The sequence below is a fragment of the Sardina pilchardus genome, chromosome 15 (assembly GCF_963854185.1).
Source record: "Sardina pilchardus chromosome 15, fSarPil1.1, whole genome shotgun sequence".
Lineage (NCBI taxonomy): Eukaryota > Metazoa > Chordata > Actinopteri > Clupeiformes > Clupeidae > Sardina > Sardina pilchardus.
Window position 1 is genome coordinate 11,414,927 of NC_085008.1, and position 12,500 is coordinate 11,427,426.

General features: G+C 46.0%; 1 protein-coding gene across 1 annotated transcript in view; it reads right to left on the bottom strand.

Annotated features, from left to right (window-relative positions):
* Nucleotides 1-12,500, bottom strand: part of ror1 (receptor tyrosine kinase-like orphan receptor 1) — a 122,959-nt gene that overhangs the window by 110,303 nt on the left and 156 nt on the right. The window contains exon 1 of the mRNA XM_062556322.1: nt 12,414-12,500. This exon is cut by the window's right edge and continues 156 nt beyond it. Within this exon, the coding sequence (XP_062412306.1) occupies nt 12,414-12,500 (87 nt within the window). The remainder of the gene's footprint in view (nt 1-12,413) is intronic.

Sequence of the window (12,500 nt, forward strand, 5' to 3'; positions counted from 1 at the left end):
GGGCTAGGGGTGAACTATAAAGCTCCAAGAGGCGTGACTTACTGGTGGTAAGTGTTTGGGAAGCAGAGGGCGGCTGCCACAATGGCAAGGCTCATCTGATGGCAATCAAGTTCTCATGTGAGACATCACACTGAATCTTGAGCAAGAACAGAACTTACTCATATCCATCTTGGCCCAGGCACTGGAAAAGCAAATGCATCACCTACTACACTGGGATGGCAGTGAGAGAGACTGAGAGAGTGAGATAGTGAGAGAATGAGAGAGTGAGAGACTGAGAGACTGAGAGAGTGAGAGCTATAGGGAAGAGAACTGTATGGGAAAGATGGCCAGCCAAGTCCAGGTGAACTTCACAGCTGGGAATATTCCCCCTGGTTAATCCTCCAGCCAAAGCCCAGAGTATAGCATTAGCAGACCATGGGATATACACACACACACACACACACACACACACACACACACACACCATAAAGGCCGAGGCAGAGGTGCTGAGGTTGACAGAAATACGGTGATAGACGATAGTGAGAAAAATGCTATCAAATTTATATCACTGCATTTCCAGCAGGAATGTCTAACACAAAACACATCACATTTACCGGTATGTGCCGAGCAAAGCACAACGTCTTGAAACAAGCAAAGTTTCCATGCATGAACTATTAGCTATCATTTGGCATGTGGGAGCAAATGAATTGATCTAAAGTTAGATTTAAGATTTTGCACTTTTTTGCCCCTCATCCAAATTAGGACGACTCTGCATGTTGTAGTGGCAGTCCCTCTCCTCTCCACATCCCTCCTTGCTATTGTGTCCCTGACCATAGGGGGCAGATCCACTCCCTGTGCACGGCAGGCCTGACAGCTCTGGCTCTGACACTGGAGGCTGGGATGGGACAAGTGTGGCGCCTCATCTTCTTACTCCGCTCCACGGCCGCTCCACCGACAGCCTGAGAGGCCCCATCACATTACACGTGGCATGCATGCGCTATGAAAACCCATCACTTTCAATGGTTTGAGCGCGCAAGAACTGGTCTGCCGCTGCGCTCAGTATAGCGCAGCGCCAGCGGCATTTTGCTGCTCTTAGCCGCTCTTGCGCGTACCGCCGCGGTCAAAGTTGAACTTTGAACTTGCCCGCGGCGCGCTGTAAGGGAATGGTCTCTTTTGTGCGGAGCCCAGCGCGGTGACCACAGCAAAAAATCGTTAGAACATTACCTCAACCAAGAGCAACCTAGCGGTGAGTGCAGCGTATGCCGTGTGCAATGCGATGGGGCCTTGAGAGGCCGGTTCAGACGGGCCGGCCGAAGGAGGGGAGTCCAGCGTGGGCATTTTATCTGCTCTCACAGAGGGCAAGATGGGGGAGCATTACCAGCGTCAACGCAGACTCTAGCTGACCTACATTCCCCCCTCGCTCTGTTATTTCACATATCTCCGCGCTCTGTGAAACCGCCGCTAATTGCTTTCACATTACAAAGCGGCCTGGCCGTCTCTGGGCCCTGTCCAAGACCACCTTCAAGATGTGAGGGCGCGTTAGCCGCGCATGCTACGTCCACCTTTGTGCTTGAAGGACAGGGATGAGAGAAGGGAAAACTTCAGGGTGAGAGATTTCGAGAGAGTTCACCTCAAAAATGCAAACGCGGGGCAGGCTAGGAGGCCTTTGCTGACAGAAAAGAGGTTGACGGTAATTTATGACTAAGTCTAAAGGGCTTAATGTCATCAAATCTCTCTGAGGTGGAAGCACTTAGGTTTCCTTCAAATTAAAAGGCCTATTCACTCTGAATAATATATTGCTCTGAGTCCAAATATATTGTTCTGAGCCTGTTCTGATTGTTCCTAGGACGTGACGTAATCCCAAATTCTGACTAATGAGCCTTAAGAGAACAGAAGAAGAGCTTTCTTGGTCTTTCTCTTTCACACAAATTATGCCTTGACATGAAAACGCAAGCCTGAAAACAGATGTTGTGGAAGCACACGCCAACACATCACAAACAATAACAAGACAATGTGTCAAATATATAGTCCGCTTGGTCTGAGCCAGGGAAAATGCATCTTGTCTTTTTGTTGGATCCCAAAAGCAAGGACATATGAGACTATCCTAGTTTATTCAATTTATCTTTGAAAGACAAACAGAGCAAAGCCTCAGAGTAAATATTTCCGCACCTTTCTGAGTTTCAAATAACAACATCCCTATTTATAGCAATTGTCTCAGGTCACAAGAAAGGCTTGATTGTGCTCTCCTCGTGAAGAATGCTTTTAGTGCCTCTGTTTTTTTCCTAATGAGACAAGCAGAGGCTGAGGGTTTTGTAATTGATTTAAGCGCCACTGGAGAATGGAGATGACGTTACTGTTATGTGTGTCTTACACACACACACACACACACACACACACACACACACACACACACACACACACACACACACGCACCCACCCACACACACACACACACACACACAGACACTACTTAGTCTAGTTGTCTCTTTCTCTTACGTTCATTCTTTTTCTTGCCTACGCAATTCTCACAATGGCCTGCACACTGATTCAATTTAGCTGAATGAAATCTGATCAGTTGATTGCTTTACATATGAGCTTACAATGTCAACAAAAGACAAACTGTGTGTCACGTAATGACAGGGAGTGAAGATGAGGGTGTAGCCAAAGGTTGGCAATTACCTCTAATTCAATTTACACTTCAGCCGGTGCGGGGCTCATTTAAGATGCAACTATGGACGTGTTCTATTTACACTCCATCACATTAACCGCCCCATGACAATTGTGTATACCTTGTGTCACGCTGGATATTGGACAGCATTGGCTTACACTGAAAGCAGAGCAGCTGCAGCAGGAAACAAAAAAACTAAACATCCCCTGACCTGACCAAGCTGAATACTGGGCTTTTTAGCACTCTCTAGAAAAACTGGTTCGCTTCATAGCAAGCGACTAAAGCAAGGCAGTTTTTCTTGAATATCTTGACATTTAGGTGTGTTGTAAAACAACCATAAATTGTGAATAAAAACAATTCACTCCACAACACATGTCAATACACAATAACTCTATTACCCTGGACACTCCTAATCCACCCTGTTTCCATCTCATTCTCAGTCTTTGTCTCCTTTTCTCACTCTTCAAAAAGCACTTGTCAAAATCTCAGACCACATCAACACTGAAGGAACAAAAAAAGATAAGCATGTCCTTTAAAGTGACATGTTGTTTAAGATATCCAATGTACTTAAAGACACACGTGGGATCTCCAGGCTGCATTCTGTGATATTGGGAGTCGATCTAAAAAACCCAGCAAAGGTCGGGGACTGGAAGATCGACCAGAGAACATGCAGCGAAGTGAACAAGTGGTGGAGAGACTCCGCTGTAGTACAGTCTTACGCCGAGACTCCGGGAGGAGGTTAAGCAAACAGCTCTGGAAATCATGCGGACCTAAGCTCCTTAGCGGCCACTCTGAAGAGGAGCTCATTGGGGTTTGATGGGGTGAGAGGTGGGAGGTGGAGGGGCAGTTTACGGTCACTGCTCCGCAACGGCCGAACCTCGCTCGCTTTCCTCGAATCAAACGGGCCTGCGCCGAATTAATAGCATCAAAGCTGTCCAGTTTGTTTAAACAGGTAAAGTTAACCTGGATAAGCCTGGATAAGCACTGCAGCATATGTCGGAAGTAACGCAGGGAAATTAAAACGGTGCCGAGTTACGGCTAGAATGGCCAAACGACTGTGAAAGGCATAATGAAGGCCGCTGATGGGTGTAGCAGACACATGCTCGCATTTTACGCTTCGCTGTAAGTGAAAGGCAAGGTGATGCGGAGACATTCTTCACTGCCCCACGGGTTCTCTCATTTCTTTATGCTGGCAACATGGAGCCAACGGAACCTTTAGTTCTCTGTTCTCTGCAGAAATAAATCTCCGTTCTCCCATCCAGTGTGTTTCAGAGCTAACAAACGGAGATCGGCGACGCAGAGGACACGGATACACCAATTTTCCCTCTCCGCTCCTCTTCCCCCAACACCCCCCTAGCCTCTCACCCCCCCCCCCCCCCCCCCCCCCCCCCCAACTCATACAAAACAACGGGGCTCTGAAGCTGACGCAGCCTCATTTCCTGCCTGGCTGAAATCGATGCCCTCTCGCAGAGCAATACCTCGACTGGAGAGAGCAGCGCTCGAGCTGAACTTGGAGCTGCTCCAAGAGTGAGGAAAGATCCGAACCAAAACAAGACAAAACAAAACAAATCTGAAAAACTTGAGCAAAGTATTGACGGCACTGGCAAGGCTGACAAGCATCCAAAAAGGAAATTAAATAACTGTTGAAAGTGGAAATCTAGAGAGGAGAAAAAAAACCGAGGCTTGGTTTCGAACAGGTAAACTCAATTTTCCCATCAACCCTTGTAAAGATTTTTATCCACCTCGGAGAGATCCTGTGGAAGCCAAGGCGGCATTCCGCATCCCGCAGAATAAATTTCCCATCGGGGCCTGGGCTTCACTGAGATTCCTTTCCGTCGGGGGGCAAACACAGAAGCAGCCCACATCAGCCGAGCCCAGTCACAGCCTAAACCCAAACATGATAGATAGTAAACTATGCGCACATTCATTTTTGAGCCCAGCCAGCCTGGGGGGTTGGACCGTCTCTTAGTGTGTGTGAGTGTGTGTTCAAGCCCTCTATCTCAGAGCCAAAAGCTAATGCAGATTATGGCAAACTATTTCCACTCCCAATAGTTCAATTCATGCTCAATTTATCCCAGAAAATCTTGAATATCTTAAACAACCTTTAGAAGGGGGATCGTTCTACACAAAAACGCAACATGCCAAGTGAGTGTTACAGACTTTTTAACATTTAAGAAGCGCCGACAGTTGGGTTGAATTAGTTTTCCAGGCAGTTACTGAAGGACACGGAGTCCCCAGGCAGTGTGTGTGTGTGTGTGTGTATGTGTGTGTGTGTGGGTGTGTGTTGTGGAGAAGGGGGCCCCCAGGATGATCCCCGGGCCAACTCATCCTTCTCCTTGGGGCCCGTCTCGGAGGGCATCGGTGGGCCCTGGCACCACAGGCGATGGCATTTCCCTCCGTAGGCACATAGCTGAGCTCTGGCCTCATCGGCCACGGCGGCGGCGCTTGGCTAATGATCACAGAGAATTAGGGAAATTGAGCTTTATATTTCGGGATTCCACGGTTGGTGTGGTCGGGTAAGTCATTTCTGCCTCACCACAGGGTGAGCGAGCGGAGTGGAGGAGAGGAAAGGAGGAGAGAAGGAGTGGAGGAGTGGTTAGGAGGGTTGAGGCGGCCTACACACATTTGAGCAGAGGAAAACAGAGAGAGTGAAAGGGAGAGAGAGAGAGAGAGTAAGAGAGAGATGACAGACAGAGGAGGAGAAAGCTCAGCCAGAAGAAGCCAAGCGGAAGAGGTAGACCAGAGCACATACCATGAAAGAGTCGCACAGACATAACAAATGAGATTAACGCCCGGACTGAAAAAGAAACAAACGCAAGACCGTCTGAGACACAAAGACGAACAACAATGAGACAGCACACGCTGAACGCTCTCTCCCCCTCCACCTTCCCCCAACCCCACCCTGCCTCCACTCTCTCAGCGCAGACCACTCGTCTACGCAGCGCCGGGTCAAGATGCCAGGCTGCTCGCGCCCGCCGACAGAAGCGCCGGCACACCCCTCTCATCGCCGCCGCCGCCGACTGGCTGAGCAAACACAAGCCGCTGTCTAATTGTTGCTTCTCCAATGGTGACAATTGCACACAAAGGCAGCGCCTAAACAAACAGTGTTTAAAGCTGCTTGTGTTTGCCTGCCTCTCGTAGACCTCGTAGAGGCAAGCCAGTAGGCATTTAGAGGCCCAGCACTCAAGGCTCGCTAATCCCTCAACAGCTTCATATACACAGATTAAGGAGCTTCATACACACAGATTAGGGAGCTTCATACACACATATTAGGGAGCCTCAGACACTAGGATAGACAAAGTGGAATGAGAAGGAGCATCAATTCACAGGCCATCAAGGCGTCTTCTCCCTCTGTCTGGCATTCTGCCGCCTCTGTTTGGAGGAGTTTAAACAAGTCATGACGAGGGGCCATCTTCTCACAATCATTGTGAAAAGAAATCCTACAGATACAGATGTCCAAAGCATCCTTCTTTTCTTCTAAACAATTCCGTGGTGGCGTGACAGAAGCAGACCAAAGGGAAGTGGAAGAGCTTGATCATTTTGCCCAAATCAGCAGCTCCTGCTACGAGGCCGTGCTCTTCTCTCATCTTTTCCGACCTGGCCTGCATGTGTGTCACATCGTCACATGGCCATGTTCCTTCCCATTGATCATCACCGCGTCATGTGAGAGACCTCTCGGTGGCATCGGTTGGGAAGAGGCCCAACTCCTCCCGAAATGAAATTAGAGCGCCTGCTAAGCCTGATTAGCAACATGCTGTGTGTGACAACTGTCATATGCTCTTTGATGGCCCAGGGGCTACATAAAAGCGGTGTGCCTAAATCATTATGACAAAAAAAATGAAAGGGAAAGTCCAGCTTTTCGCCCGCAATCCATTTACCAGATCCAGAACATTATAGCGGCTGAAGTCGGCTTGTTAAAACAGTGGCTGGGATCTAAACCTCTTTAGCACTGCTAATCTTCAAAGCCCCTTGAATTCCTTGCCTTGGGTCTATGGCTGGATTAAAGTTTCTATGGATACTGATAGTAATTACCAACTTTTAAAGCACAAGAGAGTTAAACACACTTAACAAGGAGTTAAACAAATGTAAGCAAACTTCAAGGGTTCACTGCTGCAATGTGAGGTTTGGGCACATCTTAATCATGTAAACCCAATTCAAATGCAGGATCTTCAGAAACACAATCACACTCACCATTAGTGAGAGTGATTACAAAGTCCTTCATGTTGAAAAGTATGTTTTATCCCCCTGGACTAGCCTGCATGTACTTGGGTTGACTTCTGAACAACAGAGCTAAGACCGGGGAGACTGAAACCCTCCAACACACATGCACAACTACCTTGCTTGTTTTCTCTGAACAGTATCTCAGAGGCTACCCCCCCACAACAATAATGAAGCGGTACGTTAACGTTTGCTCCCTGCTCTAAAGCAAATCATTACAGGCCCGTAAAATTTAATTTCCTGTGATGCGAGCAGTTGGGCTTTAGGGTTGCCTGTGTCCCACTCACTGTGTGGCGAGGTTAGTTAGCCAGCCGCTTTTCCCATCTGTTTTTCCTTCCTCCTGACACACACACACACACACACACACTGAATGTAAACACATTCATGTACCCATTCCATCAAGATATCATACATATGTGTAGTTAATGGATCATCTTAGGCCAGAGGAAGAAAAATACTTGGTAATGAGAATGACTGAATTTACTGGATATACACACTGTTAAACTGAGACCAGTTACAACAGTAAGCATGACATTATGGATGGCAGCCCTTAATTCATAAATATCCCTTAAAAATCTATGGGATTAATATTTGACACAGACAAGATAAGACCACAAATTATGTCATCCTCTGTGAGGCCCATTTGAGGGAGGCTGATATTCAACAGGTCTTATTCAACAGAAGCCATCTTGCAACCGGCATTCTTGCCTGTCTATTCTCATCTCTAGGCTGAACTGATGTCAGAAAGGAGGCTGTACTCTCAATATTCAACTTCACACTGAATGTCCCAGCTCAGGTGGGCCATACAACCCAAACTGGAGTGTCCTGTCCCAGACAAGGACAGATAAAGAGAGAGAATGAGGAAGACAAAAAGACAGGGAGGCACAGGGAGAAAGACAAGAGAAATGTACAGAGCGGAAGAACGCATGTAGTACAGTAGCTCCAAAGTGTTGGAGATCCATTCCTTTACGCCGTTCTCCTTCCACTCAGAACAGCGTGAGCAAACATGTGAAACCTCGCCAGACCCCAGCTGTCTGTCAGCCCGTGCGGAGGCAGCCAACTGGCGCTCCGTGGGCCGTGGCCAAGGAGCTGGGAGAGGCCAAAACACAGCGGGCCAGGTACAGTAGGCCCCAGACAGGATGGAGGGAAAGTGGAAACAGAGCCGAGATGTGATTTGCAATAGAGCGGTCCGCCACACAGCCAAATCAATTCAGTTGAAATCAGCAGAAAAATAGGTGATAGTTTCTTTGGGAGGGTGTGTGTGTGTGTGTGTGTGTGTGAGAGAGAGAGAGAGAGAGAGAGAGAGAGTGAGAGTGAGTGGGAGAGAGTGGGAGAGAGTGAGAGTCCTGGAGCTATCCTTGACAGGCAGTCCATGGACAACACAACTATTAGTGTTCCAGTTCCCCTCTACTTCATGTAAGAAGATCCCAAACTACAAAACAGATGTGAGGCCTGAGAGACGAATCTACAAATACCCCAAAACTACAAACATCAGTGACAAAAACAATACACCATGATGGCCCAGTCAGTGTGTCCAAAACAGCCTCGAAAAAAATAAAACCATTTCCTCACTGATAGATCGCGTCTAGATTTCCATTGTTTATATGACTCTTTGGGCTGAAAATCCCCATGAAGGTTAGGCATTTATTGGTGCTGAGAGAACATGGCATATGCACAAAGAACCATCTGTGGGCACTGAGAGTTTAATGTGCAGCTTTTCTCCCAAGTTCTTAATGCAATGCAAACAGGCTTTAGGATTTGGCCTGACACATTTACGGCCTGATTTAAAAAGCCATGTTTCATCATGACTTGCGTAAAGGGAAATGTAGCATAGCTGCCGGCCATTTGTGGGGGCCAAACATTACTTGGCAAGGGAAAATGGTTACCTGATAAGGGGTGCTGAAATCCAGATCTGCTTTCGTGTAATGACCACTCATTTCCCATAAGATCTTAGACAGGGCCCAGGGGTCCGATGATACATATCTCTCACAACTCATTTTAAGTGGCTACTCAGACAATCAAAGAATGAGTGTGTGAAATACACTCTTTGGTATTGTGCGGTTGCACTACTAAGCAGCGGTGTTGAAGAGGAAAGAAAAACTCCCTCAGGGTCTTCACTAACCACCTCAACTGTATGCAGACCTCAATCTCTTCCTCTAATGCATGTCCGTAAGATGATAGGATTGATATAAAAAGACTCACTACGAAAGGAATGGCAATTAATGAGGCCAGTATAATATTACAAAACAAACACATTTTCAACAGGAGCGGTGTGAGTTAAAAAGGTGTGATTGAGAGTCTAAAGGGATTTGGGTTCAAGCTCCCCTCCTGCGTGTTTTTATAGATAGTATTTGATCCACGGACAGGCACATTACAATAACAGTGGGTGTCGCTGCGGCTTCTGTGTTGGGTGGATTTTGGTCATGTTTGGCTGGCCTGAGCTGCAGGTGTGGAGTCAGCTTTCCTTCTTTGGTCACAGTGATTAAAGTCAGGAGGGGGCCAGGAACGCCCCCGTCACTGTAGAGCTACTATAAGCAAAAATGCCAAGTGCCCAGCGAAGGTTTTTCTACATCCACTCACGACTAGTGCTGAACTACTGGTGTGAGATTTTCTGGACACGGTGTACATAACTTAAGTTACTATGCAGTTATATGTGGGGAAATGTTTATCAGCTTTTACCTTAGACTATGTTTATTCAGCCTCGTTTGATCATTTGAGGCTCAGAGAAACGACACCTGGGCAAAATCTGGGCCAGATCCGGGCCAGCTCAGGAGTGGATCTGCTCTCGATAATGGCCTCATGCGCTCCAGAGTCATCGGCGCCTGGGAGTGGACACGGTGTGCTGAGCTGATCTCACCAGCCTATTGGAACTGCATATCCAGCATCTGCCACTCTGCCCTTATATGGATAACTTTCCCACCTCCAATGAAAAAGCCACTCAACTCAAATTCATGTCAAATTCACACTCAAAAAGACACAGAGTTCTGCTCAAGTTTAGGCTTCATTCAGTATCTGCTGTTGCAATCACCACTACACTGACTGTTTATTAAGGAAAACAGTATATTCTGAATCTTTGGGCCTCTGCTTCCATTTACAGCGGAAACCCCTATGGCCAGAAGAGCCCAAATAACCTCAAACAACAGCACTGATTCTATCTGCAATCTAACGGGGAAGCAGGCTTGGCTCCTTTACAGCCCAACAGCACCAGTTTAGCACAGTCAGCCATGCAACTGTAGTTCGGTAATGATAGTCATCAGGAACTACTGCTGCCAGTAAGTAGTCGGAAGGTCTCAGAAAGATTCAGGAGGTACTAAATGCTGTTATCATGGCTCACGACTATGGGCTATATCATAGCAATCTTCCTTTAAACTGCATCTTCTTGTTGAGTAGAATGATAAACATCCATTAATCAAATGTAACTAATAGTTGTTCTTCAAAACAGATCATAAGCTTAGCAACATATTATGTTCTGAGAGATTTAGCTGCATTACAATTTGGCAAGAGTACAAGGATAACAAGAAATGGTGAATGGCTGGAGTAATTACTTATGCCTGACAAGGCTTGTATACACTATTTTATTTCTTTGAGAAGGAGAAGGAGCAGGAATCAAGGACTGTGATTTATTAACCTGTTACACCAATTTATAAAGAGTGTATTTATACGCATGATGAGCATTGGGTGTGTGTGTATGTGATTGTGTGTGTGAGTGAGAGAGAGAGTGTGTGTGTATGTATGTGTGTGTGTGATAGAGAGAGCGAAAGAGAGAGAAAAAAAAGGAAAGGCAGAGAAGATGAACCCTGACGTTTACATCTGTTTCACACATACTGTCCATTAGAAGTGACTGAGCGAACGCTCCTTGGTGTCCACCGAGGCTTTTAAAGATAGAGCACTTGATGCTTGAGTAACTACGCCATACATTTGGGTGCAGGGGGATTGAGACGCAGAGACTCCGAGAACAAGCCTTCCTAATGGTGCATTTTTTTTCCCCTGAGGTAAAGTGCATTTAGTGTCAACAGTATGTCTGGTTGAAATCCGCACACAGACAGTTACGCCCCGCTGATTTATAGTCCCCCAGCAACTATTATCCATAGATGGGATCAGAGCAAAGGGGGGCCGGTCCCTGTCCTTCACCTCAGTGATGAGCCCATGATATGACCGAGCAACAAAGGCCATCTCCCCATGCCATCAAAAACACCCATAAAACTATTTATAACAAAAACCAGCAAAACAAACACAGTCGGTGATGTCTGGAGCATATGGTTACATACTGTAAATAGATATTGTGGAAAGGGAAAATGGGAGTACTCCATATAAAATAACCTATAGGTCCAGATGTCAGGCCATACACATCCCCCAGCATAAAAATGACTGTGAAGTCGAATCACTTTTTTGTGTGTCCAGTGAAAAGATACCCATCCAAAACGAGACCCACCTGGACACCTGTCTCCTGCCCACGCCGACTTGGAAAGGATGTTTACAGACCATCACAGGTTAAGTGGACATGTGAGAGTGTCTGTTTGGGTTGTCCTGCCATTGACTAAGGCTGGAAGAATAGGCGGCTTCTTTGTCAACTCAGTGTGAGTGTGGCACAGAAGAGCGAGGATTAGGTAAACCAACAAGCACTTAGGGCGTTGAGCTAAGGGCCCTGTGATGCTATGGCTTTATCACTGGGTTAACACTGTATCAGTCAGACCATACCTACCCAGTTATGAGTACCATCTGTTGGGTAAATCATAGACACTTCCAAAGCCAGATTTCAAAGGTATGTCTGTGATTTGCAGTAAAACAAATTAACACTACGTCTGTTATGAAAGGGTAAAATTATAGAAAATATTTAAGTAGTTTTGTCCTTAAATATACACTGATTATTCAACATAGATGTCAGAATGTATCATTATTCCTAAAATGTAAACTTGACAAATAACATACCCCACGCTGTTAGTTAAAACAGTTGCCATTGTTGTTGAGTGACTTTGTAAATCTCAAGTGTTGTTCTACAGGCCCTAAGTCATGTAAACTTCACTAGATGTCTTTAAGAAAAGAAATGATAGTTCATACAAAGGACCTCCAGCGGCGACGCTGATCCCCGATCAACTCATTTACTGAGCTATTGTCCTCCCACCGAGGAGCAAACCAATCTTTGTTCAGTTTTCATTTTAAAAGACCAGCTCGGGGTCAAATTTCAGATAACACTTCAGAGCTACAGATAAGCACACCTTTACATTAAAAACAACGTCACATCAAAAACAGAAAAGATGAGCATCTGACACTGAAAATAAAATGCATTGACAAAGACAAATGATGTAAACGCCTCTACATGTGCTCTTGGAACTCTTAAAATGTTTATCAAGACAAGTAGACTTAAGGAAAATAAATGTAAATTTGTACTATCTGGCAATCCAACAGCGATGATGACAAATGAACCAGACGCACAGAACTTATACGGTCGTTTTCTTTCTTTAAACCAGAAATTATTTTCATTTCAGTAACGTTGTTGTTAGTGTTCAATAGCTGGCATGCTTATAAAAATTAAAAAGGCAAGTCCTACCCGTTGTAAAAGGCATCCTGAAGACTATTTGCAGCAACGCGATGGCCCATACAAAGTTGAGATGACATCTCTGTGAATGCTGTTTCA